This window comes from Cucumis melo, chromosome 11, assembly GCF_025177605.1.
Source record: "Cucumis melo cultivar AY chromosome 11, USDA_Cmelo_AY_1.0, whole genome shotgun sequence".
Classification (NCBI taxonomy): Eukaryota; Viridiplantae; Streptophyta; class Magnoliopsida; order Cucurbitales; family Cucurbitaceae; genus Cucumis; species Cucumis melo.
The window spans coordinates 11,512,813-11,527,964 of NC_066867.1; the positions used below are offsets into that span (position 1 = coordinate 11,512,813).

The following is a 15,152-nucleotide window of genomic DNA, read 5'->3' on the forward strand; positions in this document are numbered from 1 at the left end:
TCATAAATTGATTTTGAATCATATCCAGAATTAAATTTATATAATAAAGTTTAATTAAAATATAAACTTTATATTATAATGTACCATCATACATTATATTAATTCCTAAAGTAAATTTGAACATTTCAAATTACAACTAATACAATTAAATCTCATTACCCTTTACAAGCTAGGAAAGGGACCTAATGGACCTGTAGATCGAAAACTACAACGATATTTGATTAATTAGTTAAACTCATTAACCACATTAATCGATATTTGTTAACTGTGTGTACACTCCACTAAAGACTCACAGCTGAACTCTTCTCACTGTAGATATAGTTTTGTGTCCACGAATATAGACCAATACAAGTAAGTTAGTCATTCACAAGTATTCGTAACATCAGTTGAGTCAAATTACTGTTTTACCCCTAGGTTACTTTTAGTCCTTAAATATCTGTGCTCCTCTATTGAACAACCTGTTTATGGTTCAACCAGTAAACAGAAACCCTTCTCGTGCCATAGAGAGGGTAGGGTTCTTTGTTCAAGTCCCAAAGACACCATTTAAGGGAACACTTAATTACTTATCTAGTCAAGAAAGAGTGAATTCCATCTTGTGTGATTATGTTCCTAGCTCCCCACTCGGTCTTGTCTCTAAAATGATAAGCATATTGAGTCGACGATCTAGCCACTCTCACCCGTACAAATCAAAGGACAATCTCTCGCGAACAGGAGTTCATAATACACTCAGGATTAGACTAAGTTACCTAGGTCATCCTAATGAAATAGAAACCCAACTAGTTAACGGAGTTACATTTAGTAGTTACTATTTCGTGGCCCGATCTTATGCAAGCTTATTGCATAGGTTACCCTCACTCGCATGTCACCTACACGAACGCGTTGCATCATTGTGTTTGTATTAAATTCAAAGTGAGTAGTATCCATTGTGTTACCAGAATAAGGTACCCATCGTTATCCTTATACTATAAACCCTTTAAGCTGATCTCGAACATTAATCCCTATATGTCTCTACATACTGTTCAAGACTCATCAAACAACTTAGGATGTTAGTTTATTAGATTTGGGTTATTAAAACAAAACTAATAATAAAATCAATAACACTTATTAAAATTATAATAATATACTTTATTAATAACGGTCAATTAATTATATTAATATCTACTAGTTTTAGGACATAAAACCCAACAAGAAAAAGAAAACATTAAATGTATTGGAGACATACTACATTCTCCATACTACTGTGGATTGTGATTCATTAAGAATGGATTCTTTAAGCTTAAGGGGAGTCTAGGTCATTCAAACAAAAGAAATTTTGTTCATCGAAAAGATACAACACTTAGAGAGGGAGTTTCACAAACTCGAGGGCAGCTTAAATTCTTCAAAGATGGAGTTTCTGTCTTTAGGGGACCCTAAGACCATCTCACTAAAAAGTAAAAAATAAGTTAAGAAATTTGAAGGTAGAAGTAGTGTATAGGCTAAATTTTCAAAAAAAAAAAAAAAAAGAGAACTAAAAAACCAAATTGTACCAAAGAAGACCGATATGATTTTATTTTTAAATCGATCATTTTCAAACTCAAGAAAACTTCATTTTTAATTAAGAGTTTATTTTTGCAATGAGATATTAACGGTTTTAGGTAATATACTAATGTTGAGAGTAGTTTTTGTAACTCTTTTTTTTTTTTAAGTTCAAAGGTATTTTTGAAATTTTCAATAGTTTAGAGGTATTTTTGAAACAAAAAGTTAATAGTTTCCATTCAAAACTAACGATAAGGGTATTCATTGTCTAATTTCTCCACCATTTGGTCAAGTTGTGATGTCTCCTACATCCAGGCTATGAAACCCTGATCTGGAGAAAGGAAGTCCTGTCAAAGAGGATCCTTGCAGGGATGTTATTTCGGATAAGTGTAAGTATGGGACATCCCGTAAGAAAGGATGCAGAAAGATAAAAGGCGATGTGAAAAGAAATGACTTAAGTTTAAGTTCTATCATGTGAAGGTACGTGATGTGATAAGAATAACTGGCGAGGAAGAAGTTTGCACTTGATGCCATAAGTTAGGCGTTTAAGCATAGTAAAGTGGAAAGAAGTACCTACACCCAAGGGAATGAGGCGAGTAAGTAGGTGTCCTGTTATGATAACTTGACAACTCACTAAGGAAAGTAAATGTATGTTACTTCCCGAGAAGATAAAAAGAGTCAGACGATTAAAGAATTTAGTGTTCCAAAGAGATAAGATGTGCGTCTCAAGGGAATGTCTAATCGCCGCTAACGTTTAGCCTACATGTCGAGCTTGGATTGACTTCATGGCTCGATAAATTAGGTTGACACATGTAAAGCGTGAAATTATCCTTGAATGTGAAAGGCATTATAAATAGGCCAAAGACCAAAGGAAAAAAGGGAGTTTTTGTTTGAAAATGTTGAATTCTTTGATAATGATAACAATGGGAAGTTCTGAGTGCTGAACAGTCGGTTGAGAGAACTATTAGGCGAGAAGAGGAATCCAAAAGGAGAGAAGGAAGGAGTTGAGGCCAAGTATTTTCGTGAGTGATAAAACAGATTTCGAAGGCGATTTCTAAATTGTTATTTATGGTTAAATTTTTTCTATGTTTGAATATGAGTTTATAATTAAATATTTGTGAATGATTCTTAATAAAGTAAAAGAATATTTCTGTATAAATGAATGGTTGTTGTAACGAAAACGTTTATATTTATAATCTTGGTATTGGTAAGAAATGCTTTATAAATGTGGTGTTTCATGTATTCCTTCATAACCCTGTGATTATGTCTACTGTATGACTTTGTTACTGTTGTAATAATCTGCGATAGGAGTAAGCTATGAGCTAATACTCCCTTGTTGTTAATCGTGTGGATTATGTGTTGGGGTGTGATATGATTTATTGCATAACGTTAGTGGAAATCTCAGGTAACTCGCATGATGCTGGTTGATTGTGAATCTCATATCTCGAAGAGGGAAGAATTCTAGGTCTAGGTGAGGTTGCGACGAGACGCTGGTTGAATGTGAATTCCAAGTTTGAGACGATTGAATGTGACGAGGTGCTGGTGGAAATCCTAGGTAACCCGCGAGACGCTTGTTGAGTGTGAATCCCAGGTTCAGGCGAGGGGTGAATCCCAAGTCTCAGTGATAAGCATGATTTTCGAGATGATCTAAGTGCAGTGCTTATGACGCCTATTATACTTATGGTTAAATTGTTTGTGGCTTGATGCGATGAAATTTATATGTTGCAGTTTAACCTTATTATTGTTGATTCTGCTGTGTTTTCCCTAAAAATGTCTTCTCAAACTCGTCACTCACTAAGTTTGTTTGACTTACCTTTTAAGTTTTTTCCTCCCTAGGTTGTCAGACATTGAAGCCAAGCGAATGATGGATCTCAGGAACTATAGCCTAGTTAAGGAGGATAGGATAACTTTTGAGATTGGTTGTGTTCGTGATATATCATTGTCCGTTAATAGTTAAATAAATTTAAAACTATGATTTATTTAGCTTAAAATTTTTATTTTTATTTTGGCTGGTGTAAAATTGGTGTAAATTTTAGATAAATGAGACTATTTTATTAACTTTTTTAAGCTCAAGTTTATTTATGAAACTTTTAAATAATTTAGGGATATTTTTTAAACAAAACTATAATGACTTTTATCCAAAAGTAATGATATTTTTTAATCTTTTTGTAATTCTTATTTTGAAACTTTGGTAAGCGTTCTAGTATGTTTTACCCCAACTACAAAGTTCATGTGTGTGTATATATATGTATGTGTGTATATATAAAAGCTTAGAAATTGATAAACTTTCCTCCCTCCCTTATGCCCTTACTTTTAGTTTTGTTTTCCAATTCTCAATTTGGTTTTATGGTAAATTCATTTTTAATTTTGTTTTTTGTAATATAATTAATTATGGACTCTCTTTTACTGCTTTTTGAATTAATTATTATATTTAAGTTTAGTGAAGTTAAATTAATTACCTTATGCCCTTGCTTTTGCTTTTTAGTTTTGTTTTCTAATTCTCCTTTTGGTTTTATGTAAATTCATTTTTAGTTTTGTTTTTTTAGGAAAACTTTCATAAATATAACAAATTATTAAAATATTATGTCCCGTGTAACAAAGCCCATAAAGTTAGTCATTTTTAAATATTTCAAGTTTGTCCTTCCATCCTTATTCTCCTATACAAATCGTCTTTCTTCTTTTACTGTTTTTTTCGCTGCGAATAGTCTTTCTTCTTCTTCTTTTTTTTTTACATCCCAAGTCTGATTTCTTTTTATCCTCTTTTTTCTTTTTCTCTTTTTTTACTGCGTGCATCGTCTTTCTTCTTTTCCTTCTTTTTTTTATGCCGTTTAGATTTTGGTAACAAAATCTGATTTCTTTTTATCGTCTTTCTTCTTTTTTCCTGCGTGCATCATTTTTTTCTTTTCTTCCTATTTTTTACGTCGTTTAGATTTGGGGTAACCAAATTTAAAAGATCATGTATAAAAGGAATCTTGAAAAAAATCGTTCTAAAAGAATTAAAAAAATTGTTTAGCCAAATCTAAATGATCGTGTACCAAAGAATCTTGAAAAAAAAATGATCATATAAACGATTGTGTACCAAATTAAAAAAAATCGTTTAGATTTCAGGTAGAATCGATCGTATAACTCAATTAAACGATAAAATTGAAAAAAATAAATCGTTTAGATTTGGCTATCAAAATCTAAACGATCGTGTACCAAACAATAACCAAATCTAAACAATTTTATACCAAATATATTAAGTGCGTTGTACCAAATATATTATGCGCGTTGTTGATGAGACATTTTTGGTATGTTTCATTGTGGGCCTGTGGGTTTTTTCCGTTTTTAAAATTGTTCTATATAATGTAAATATTTTGCCTCTTTGTTATATTTTTTAAAAGACACATTTTTTGTAATATAATTAATTATGAATTCTCTCCCACTACTTTTTGAACTAATTATTATATTAAGTTTAGTGGAATTAATTTAGTGAAATTAAAGTAATTAAATATGAGGATGTGAAAAGTTGAAAGGTAAATGATTTTTCTTTTGCATTTTAGAAATTAATTAAAAATTAAATATCTTATAAAACCATTCACATTCATGTATCTTCCGCCTATTCATATTTCCTTTTCTTATACTAATTATTTCTTTTTCCCTCCTCAAATTTTTGTGTATAAATATCTTTTTTTTTCTTAATTTTATTTTATTAACTATTTTTTATATAGAAATATGTTTATGTACATTCCTTTATTTATAAATTTTTGTAATGCCTAGAGCTAGCAATCACCCCAATAAAAAAGATGCATAGAAATTGATGAGGATTCAAAGATGTAGAATGTAAAAGTGAGAAACTAAAGAGAGAACGGTTAAAAGTGTCATTCCCAAATTTTCAAAAATTAACAAAGTGGTGAGGATGTGCCAAAAAACTAGGGTTTTATATTATTTATTATTGCTTTTGTAGTGAACAATACTATTGATGTAAGATGTGCTTGCCAATATAGTATATTATGGATCTTATAATTGAGAGATGGAAGGAAAAAAAGTATCTTCTCTATTTGTATTATTTCAGTAATATAATATAATTTCATTTAAATTTGATTATTCATTTTAAAACAATAACTAATTATAATTCTCGAGAAATTTGTTAAACAATTATATATTTTGAATAAGGTAGAAATATATAAAATATATAGAATTAGCACAAATTTTCAAATAATAATCAAGTCAATATCGATATCCAAAATTCCAATCCATTTAAACATTTGATATCTAGTCCATACATATAAAAAAAACCTACTCATCGATCTAAATTTTGATCGAATGGATTGTTTCATAATTATATTATCAAATTCTTTATATCTTTTAGCTTATTTGATTTATATACATATATAACAAGTCTTGAGCACAATGTCTCTAAAAGACGAGGTTAAAAAATCTATTAAAAAAATCATAAATAAAAAAATATAACATCGTACCATTTGCGTAATTAATTGCTCTCTAACATAAAAAAATTAACGTGGGTTACCAATATATATATATTCTCTCTCCCTCTTAAGTTAGCCTTTTGTAATTTAACTAAAAAAATATTAAAAAACCCTAGAATCTTTCCCCTCTCTTAGCAGCAGCCGCGTCCCTCTTCGTTTCTAACCTCTCCATTCTGTTGTGTGTCCTCAGTTCTCACTGATTCACCATCCGGGAGCCATCCTCCCTTACCCGATTCACCGTCAGTCCGACACCGTCAATCCATCACAGCTACGCCACGATTCCAGCTTCAAAGTAGCCGCACCTTCCCTACATTTCCCCTTGAAATCCTCACAGTCTATCACCGGCTCACGGTCACTCAACGATTCGGAAATCTCGTTTCCCAGTTCCAGCTCCTTAAAGGTTAATTAATTTAAGTTTTTCTTTCATTGAAACTTGAAAGAATTAAACCCACCGTCCGTCTCCCTTTACGCTTTCATTACAGCTAGAGTTATGGTTAATTTAATTTAAAATTTCTACATAGAGCTCTCTAGACTATTTGGATAGATGATTTTACTGCATTCTCAATCTATGTTTATGTGACTAATGCTGCCTTTTGAATGGTATTAGAGCTCTCTTTAAGGTTTTGGCTCTTTGGTTAGATGATTTTATGACTAATGAATTTTGTATTGATTTGGATACAATTTGAGGTTGTCATTTCATTTGAGATTGTCATTGGATTTTGTCATTAAAGAATTTGAAAACAAGGAACTTTTGAAAATAAATATTTGGTTGAAATTAATGAAATTTGGTTAAAAAACTGAGATTGAATTTTCCGGCGGGGAACCTTATCCCGCCATGTTTGTCCTTACTCCAATCCGGGATGGAAATGGAATAGGGGGGCCAGGAAGGGTTCTCCACCCCACTCAGCCCTTCACCGTGAACATCTCTGTCCCTACTCACTGCCTCTGTTTCAGTCTCTCTCGATGTTTCGCTCCTCTCTCTACCAGATTGATGCTTGAGCCTCAACATCAGCATCTACCCGTCACTTTCCTTTATTTCTCTCCTTTCTCCTCCACGAACAGATAAGTTTGGATTCTTCATCATCTTGTTCTTTGCTTTGTGCCCTTCTGATCTACTGTTCTGTTTTTTTCCCTGAAATCTACTTTTCTGGGGTGTTCAGTTTTCATTTGGTATTGGGAAAAATTAATGGCTAAATTATAAAAAATGCCCCTTAACTTTGCATTTTGTGACAAAAATACTCAACTTTCAAAAGTTTATAAAATACACTAAACTTTCAAAAAAGGTAAAAAAATGCCTTTACTGATAATTTTTGTTGGAAACTCTTAAAATTTTGTTTAAAAGATACCCTTAAAAAACTACTCTCACAATTAAATATGAACTAAAACTATTAATATCTCGTTGAAAAATAACTCAAAATTAAACATGTTGTTAGTATAATGATAAATTTATTTGAAGTCAGGTTTTATGAGATTGCCAATATTTGTTTTACGGCTTCAGATATTGGAAATGTCATTGTATTGCCCTTGTTTTGAAAAAGGAATGGCCTACAGAAATGGTGATTCTGCAAGATACTTTCCTTATCAGTGGTTGCCTTTTCTGTTTCTTCTGCCTACATCTTTCTTATTTATGGAAGTTAGGGTTGGTCACTATGATTCCGCTGTGCATATTTAAAGGACACTTAGTCCTCCGGTTAGGGTTGATGATTCAGTTTGTCTAGAGAGCAACATTTGTATTATCTTGTTGTAGCCCTTTCTTCTTGTGTTAAAAGAAGGGAACATTACGTGTATTGGAGGCATATGCCATTCTCCTCACTATTATGAATTGTGATTTATCGAGAAAGGATTCTTTGAGCTTAGAGGAGCCTAGGTCATTCAAACAAAGAGGATTTTGTTCAATGAAAAGATGTAACACTGTGAGAGGGAGTCTCGCAAACTTGAGGGGAGCTCAAGTTCTTTAGAGAGGGAGTCTCTGTCTTTGGGAGAGCCTAAGACCATCTCACTAAAATGTAGATAACAAATGAAGAAATTTGGAGGTGAAAGTAGTGTCTATAGGCTAAATTTTTCAAAAAAGAAAAAAAAAAAAAAACTAAATCGTATCAAATGAGGTCAATATGATTTGTTTTTAAATTGATTCTTTTCAAACTCAAGAAAACTTCAAATAAATTTATCATTATACTAACCTTAGAGGTATTTTTAATATGGAGTTATTTTTGCACTAAGATATTAATGGTTTTAGGTAATATACTCATTGTGAGAGTAGTTTTTTTAACTTTTTTTTTTTTTTTAGTTCAAAGGTATTTTTGAAACTTATCAAAAGTTTGAAACAAAAATTTAACAGCTTCCATTCAAAACTACGGTAAAGGTATTTTTGAACCATTTATAAAAGTTTGAGGATACTTTTGAAATTTTTGAAAGTTTAGGGGTAACTTTGACACACAATGCAAAGTTGAGGGGTATTTTTTATAATTTATGGTTTTACTGGACTAGTTGGTTTATTACTTTGAGCTCATAAGATTGATGGGTTTTTGTACCATTCGCAAGATATGTCTTTAGTTAACCCCCCACCCCTCTCTCACTTAATGGTTTTTTCTCAGACTTTCAGTCCCGTTCTTGATGTTGGGACTCCAGTTTTGTGATAAGTTTATGTGTAAAACATGACAATGTTTAGTAAAATTAAATTTGATATCTTTTAATGGGTGGCTGCAAAATGGATGTTTGCCACTCAAATGCCTTTTTTTTCGTTTTACAAGTGTTTTGGTTTTGAATACTACATTGTTCTTGAACTTGTGATATACTACTGTTGGCCAAACTACTGAAGGTCCTTAACTGAACGAAAATGAATTTGTTAAATTTGTTTCTCATTCAATTGGTGTTAGATATAAAACTAACAAAGAGTTTGATATGTGAACCCCAATTAATTGAAATTAGGAACCCTTTAGGTATGTGAAAACCTTCGATCTTAAACACTAAAACCCTTAAATCAAATGTATTTCAACACTAAGGATTGAATTAGACAAGGATTGCATTAAGAACAAGGCTTCAAGCCCTTGAGACCAAAAATAAGTTCTTCGGCCCAAGATTCGAACACTACACAACAATCCTACTAATGTTTTTGCTTCCTGTCATATGCTTTCACCTTTCTTAATGTTTCGTTTTTGGACCAAATGCTGTGTCTATGGAAAGTCTCATTTAAATTTCAGACTCTATGTTGATGAAAATGATATAGCTGAATGGTATATTGAAACGCTTTTGTTTTCAAGCATGCAGTTCTACTTGTTTACTTTTTAGAACATCGCTTTTAGAGGACTTTATTGAAAGATTGAAGATATAAAGATGAAGAGTATTGATTTGAGATGCAAATCGTGGCATGGAAGTGATTTCTACTTAAAATTATCATCTATATTCTTTCATTCCTTTGATGTGCAACTAGAGTATTTTTGGAGCTTTCAATCTACTGAAGATGATGAATGATCATTTGTTTATTTGAAATTTGGGGACAACCGGAGTTTTCCTGCCCAACAAATTTTAAGTAAACTACAGAAGTTCCTTGGTGACAGCTTGGCTTGGTTGCATACACTTTTATTTCATTCACTTCTATATTCAAAAAACAAATTCGAAGAATTTGTTCTGATGCTTAGATGAGACTGTTGATGTGTCTGCAGAGGAAATTGTTTCTTATTATTTATTTATTTTTATTTTTGTAGATTTTGCAGATTTTGCAGATCTTGGACATGAATGCCTTCAAGGCTTTCAAAGCCAGTGTCCCAATTGCATGGAGTCCTAATCTTTATATCACATTAGTGAGAGGCATGCCGGGAACAAGGAGACTTCACAGACGTACATTAGAGGCATTGCGGCTCCGAAAATGTAACCGAACTGTCATGCGCTGGAACACGCCTACTGTTAGAGGAATGATTCAACAGGTTGCTATATATACTTGTTCTCTACTGGGCACATGCAGACTACAGAATTTGCCTCATGGACTGAAGTTTTTATTTTTTTGGTTGATTATAGGTAAAGCGATTGGTAGTGGTTGAAACAGAAGAAATGTATAAAGCTCGTAAACAGAAGATGGAAGAGCACAGGGCCCTACGACCGCCTTTAGTTATAAATCACCTTCCGGCACCAAGTTCTGCTTCTGCCTCTTGAAACATGTATTGCTGTTAGAGGTCAGGTCTACTTCTTGGGTATTGGGACAATGTTGAAAAGAATTATATTTGAGTAGTGTATTTTTCAGGAATTACTTGACAATCAATGGCTTTTATGCTCTATTCATCTTGCCAAAATTAGTTGCTAGCTAAAATAATATATTGGAATACTTGCCATTTTGACAATGAAATGTCTACCAAAATCATTTTGATGAAGCTACTTTCAGTAAGAAACTAGCTATGAAACACGGCTGTTTGCACAAATGCTATGCACGCCCTTGCACTTAAGAACATTATTTGTAATATGCTAAATGCTTTAGATCATATAAGCCTAGGGGAAATCAAAATGGCAGTGGCTTATCTGCTCATTAATGCTAAAAGCGCAAGATGGTTGTCTTGTAGATACAGGCTTTGAGATATTCAAACATACATGCAGGATTTTAAACTTGTAAAAGGGGCACCTTAAAGCAGTGACTTTACTCGAATGGGATCTGAGGATCTGTTCTATAATGTGACCTAAATTGTGCACCCTTAACATACTCTCAAGTTTCTGCTGCTTTCATGCTTATTGGTCCTTCCATTTCAAGTGCGACCATGTCATTTGAAATCTTGAGCTCCTCATTATTGTCTTTGGAGCTGACATAATGCTGGTCTTTGTACTGATGCTTTCGGGCAAGAAGAAGAAAGAAGAAAAAGTTTAGCAGGCCCAACACTGCGAGTAGCCAATAGAAGTAGCTCAAGTGCCCCTTGTTGAGATTACTTCTCAGCCAGCGCTTGTTGGTTACTTTATCTACAATTGTTACCAACAAACTACTAACAAAAAATCCCATGGAAAGAGTGCTAAGAAAAAGTCCAGTGCTCATTGATTTCATTTGTTCCGGTGCTTCTCTGATGAAAAACTCGAGTTGTCCAACATATGCAAATGCTTCTCCAGCACCAACCAAGAAGAACTGAGGTATCAACCAGAAAGCACTTATGCGAGTACTTTGTCCCACAGCGGATGCCTTCCTCTCTTTCTCAACAGCCCCAGCAGCCACCATGCCAAAAATTGAGAAAACGAGTCCGATCCCAATTCTCTGAAGGCTTGTGAGACCTTGTACGTTGTGAGTTAGCTTCCGAGCTATTGGTATGAATAGTTTCTCATTCAAGGAAGTGACGAGCAGGATTGCGATGAATAGAAAGGCTGACATAGAACCAGGAGGAATCTCGAAACTGCCAACTCTTCTTTCCATAAATGATGCTTGCTCTACTGTGAACGTAGTCATTTGAGAGTATATCGTCCAAAAGAGGATGCCAGTGGACCAAATGGGTATGAGCTTGAACACCATTTTCACTTCTTCAATTTCAGTCACTGTTGAGACTATCCATGGATTGTTTGGATCAGTGGTAGCGTACTCGTCTATAATTGCAGCCTTGTCAAGACACCTGATATTCATATTTTCATTAGTCAATGTTCTTCCCAAATCAAAATAGATATAACCAAATGAATTAAGTTAAGTGAATGCACCAATTTATACGTGGATTGGTTGAACAAGACAACTGAATAGTAATGTTTTACGGGTTGTTTGGCCCATCAACTTCATAAGTTTAAATAATACAACTTCAATCGTAAACTCTATTGATGTTCACACATTTATTGAACCAATTTTAATAACACAACTTTAATAGTAATCACTATTGGATTTTGAACGTATTGAAGAACTCTATCTTTTCCACTGGCTCCCTTTTATATAAATTTTGAGGAATTTTATCTTGTAATTCTACATTCTAAAATACATGTTTCTTAACTCTTAACATATGAACTCTAGATTTCATAACTCCATTTCTTTATTCTTTTTTTTTTTCCTCTTTTGTTGATTATTCATATAGTGTAGCATCTTGCAGAATGTCTGATAATACATCTAATCTAAAACAAGAAACAGGTAATCATTTTTACATGGACGTCTTGGAATACATCTAATCTAAAACAAAAAGCAAGTAATCATTTTTACATGGATGTAAAAGAGAGTGAAAGAGAGGGAACAAAAGAGTATTCGATGATCTGAAAAACACTTACTTGAACCTGTAGGTGTAGGGAACCTTGGCATTTTGGTAGTCATTTAAGAAGCTGGGATGAGCTGGGTGAGGCAGGCTTCTCTTCTTCCAAGCCAAAAGCACCACTCTCCATATCACTGTTAGAGGGCTTCCTCTTGGTTTCTTAAACCTGTAAAAGGTTGTCCCACAAAGCAGTACAATTACAGCAATTACCATGGTCCCTCCTGAGATTCCATATCCCCAACCTCTCCCCACTTTGTCTTGTACATAAACCAGCACAATGACAGCAAACAACGACCCGATACTTATCGCAAAGTAGAACCTATTGAAGAAGAATATCATAGCCTTCTCCTCCTTCGGATCATTAGTGTCAAATTGATCTGACCCAAATCCTGAAACATTTGATTTTATCCCCCCTCCACCGAGTGCTATAGTATATAGTGCAGCATAGAGCATTGCCAGTTGCCCACCATTAGCTTCAATGCATTGATGAAGTTGCCTTGTAGAGTCATCACAGTGAGGAGGTCTCATGCCAGGGATTGTTGTGGCCAATGTTAACAAGATAACACCCTACAAAAAACCAGTAAGGCTCAAGCTAAATTCTGAAGTGAAAATTTCTTTGTTGAAGTCATTTCTTAATGACTTAGAACTTACCACAGCAGTAATGGAAGCAAAGGTTGCAACAGTGAGGTACCTTCCAAGCCTGGCATCTGCTAAGAAGCCACCAAGAAGCCCAAGAAGATTAAGAGCACCAAGAAAATTAGTGACAATAGTTGCAGATTTGGCTGAAGTAAGATGCAATTCCCCAACTAGATATGTCACTAAGTTCATTGATATTCCCATCACACATATCCTTTCAGAGAGTTCAGTTCCTGCATGATTTTAGGCATTTAAGCATTGATATTTATTCTGTGCAAAACCAAACAAAAATTTCAAGCACCTAAAATGAGCCCAGCTGCAAGCCATCCCCCTGTTTTTGATTTGTCAACTGGGTTTCCCCAAAAATCTACTGCTGCATCATCTTCTCCTCCTCCACTCCCATGTTTTGATACCAAAACCTATTGATAAAAAAGGAAGAGTTTGACTGTTAAAAAATCCATATCATAGACAATAGAAAGTAAGGAGTTTGACCATAAACAAGTTACCATTCTTTTATCTCCTTTTCTTTGCTTATTTCCCTCTGTTAGAGAGAAAGAAAGAGAGAAAGAGGCTGAGGGGATTGTCTTTGTGCTATAGTTGTGCTTAGACTCATGATTTATTGGAAAGCAAAAAGTTAGTGAATGATTGGGATTAGGAGAGAGAAAGAGATAGGATTGGAACTAAATCAGCTTGTGGTTTATACAGGTTACTTTGACAGCATGTGTAAGTTGTTTGGACTTATGCAATGTTATGTTTTTGTGGTAGTGGCGCCTGTAGCCACATAAACTGAAACAAAATGCTGGAAAAGGACATTCGTTTTTGCCTCCCCATTGATACAATCCACATACTTATCTTTAAAAAAAGTTCAAATTGTTAATAGTACATGCATTTCATTTGATTTCTGACACCAGAAGCAGACATAATGCAAATCAATGGAGATTAGTGGTGTCTTGGTCTTTTAGGTTCAAAATTGATGGCAAAAACAAAAACACGTTTTTTTCTTTTGCTTTGATCATGAAGATTCAATTCTACAATGTTTTGATAAGGTATGCACTAATCTTTTCAATATGTCCATATTCTGCTCCTTCGCCCCCTGCCCCCAAAGCATAGAAAATTCCATTGTTGAATACAATCACTTAAACAGAAGTAATGAGTAAGAACCGCAATGGAATGAGCTAACAAGTTTACATCTTGAGTCATCATCATTTAGGTCACATTTATGGCAGTGAAATCGCAATAGATCAATGAGAATAAAAAGGAGGCTCCATTTGATTACTTTTGGTGTTGTTTACTTGTGTTTTGTATTTGTGTATTGACATATGGGGTCGTACATCCAAATCTGTAATAACATAAAACAATCTTATTGATGAGTTGAAAGTACTCAATTCAATAGTGTCTGAAAATTATCTCGCATTGTTACCGTTACACTTATCATTATTTTTGCTGTTGCAGCTGAAAAATGATCAATTTGACATCTTTATTATTACCATTACCGCTGTCGCTTGGTCCTCTGATGTAGAGATAGAGGAGGCAATTGTAATAGTAAAATTGACAAAATTCATAATTTTAACTAAACACAATAAAAAAGTTTAATTACATTTGGAATTGACTTTCATTTCAATTGATCTATTAATAAAATTTCATTACGACTACGTTAGTTTTTATTATGGTTTGTTTAAGACAACTGGTATATGTATATTTTCTCATTTAAGACCAAAGAAGAGATGCACTTTTCCCAGAGAGCCACAAAACGTTTAGATAATGAATTTCTTGAAAAAGTTGAAAGCTTCGTAAGTGCAATCTTGTTTATGTAGCCTTAGGTGGTCTCTAGTGCCAAGCCTAGCATTGAGAAGATACCTCCAGGCCTTTTTTAGCTTATTTTTGCCTCTTTATACGTCTTACGACTATTTTGCCTTTCTCAAGGCTATTTTTGTTCAACTTCAAATTTCTTCTAGTTTAAGCACAATGCTTCGTTCCTAATGTCAATACAAAATAGCATCAAAGAACACAGTTAATGTACATAAACTAATAAAAATCTAAGCTAAAAGAACACTTCTTTTTGAGTGATTTTTACACCTCCATATATCTCAAGGAAATGTCTCTCTTCCAAAACAATAGAGATAGAAAGGGAAGAGAAAAAGAAGAAAAAGAAGATAAGTGTTTGGTTAAAACGACAAAAAAAACTTGAGACAGCAACACACATATTGTTGTAATAGAAAGAGTCGTGCAGACATAGGAATGGTTTGCTTTGGCCGTTATTGTAAGTGGGCACAGTTTAATTAGGCTCAAATGAATGAATGAAAAAGCTTTGATAATTTCTTGGCTTTCCTCATGCCGTTGATTACAT

At 33.6% G+C, this 15,152-nt stretch overlaps 2 protein-coding genes across 3 annotated transcripts; one reads left to right on the forward strand and one right to left on the reverse strand.

The window, feature by feature from the left end:
• The first annotated feature begins 6,057 nt into the window (after positions 1 to 6,057).
• Positions 6,058 to 10,348, forward strand: LOC103495997 (uncharacterized). 2 transcript variants are annotated; one of them, XM_008457712.3, is made up of 3 exons: positions 6,058 to 6,384; positions 9,698 to 9,907; positions 9,999 to 10,348. In XM_008457712.3, the coding sequence occupies exons 2-3, from the start codon at positions 9,716 to 9,718 to the stop codon at positions 10,131 to 10,133; spliced, it is 327 nt and encodes a 108-aa protein (XP_008455934.1). In that variant the 5' UTR covers positions 6,058 to 6,384; positions 9,698 to 9,715; the 3' UTR covers positions 10,134 to 10,348. The 2 variants fall into 2 exon arrangements, with proteins under 2 accessions (XP_008455934.1, XP_008455933.1); XM_008457711.3 differs by having other exon boundaries at positions 6,060 to 6,384; positions 9,689 to 9,907.
• Positions 10,349 to 10,470: 122 nt separating this feature from the next.
• Positions 10,471 to 13,479, reverse strand: LOC103495995 (protein NRT1/ PTR FAMILY 6.4). The gene is made up of 5 exons (XM_008457710.3): positions 13,312 to 13,479; positions 13,107 to 13,224; positions 12,821 to 13,038; positions 12,189 to 12,736; positions 10,471 to 11,557 (listed from the first exon to the last, which is right to left on the reverse strand). The coding sequence occupies exons 1-5, from the start codon at positions 13,312 to 13,314 to the stop codon at positions 10,675 to 10,677; spliced, it is 1,770 nt and encodes a 589-aa protein (XP_008455932.2). The 5' UTR covers positions 13,315 to 13,479; the 3' UTR covers positions 10,471 to 10,674.
• Positions 13,480 to 15,152: the final 1,673 nt, after the last annotated feature.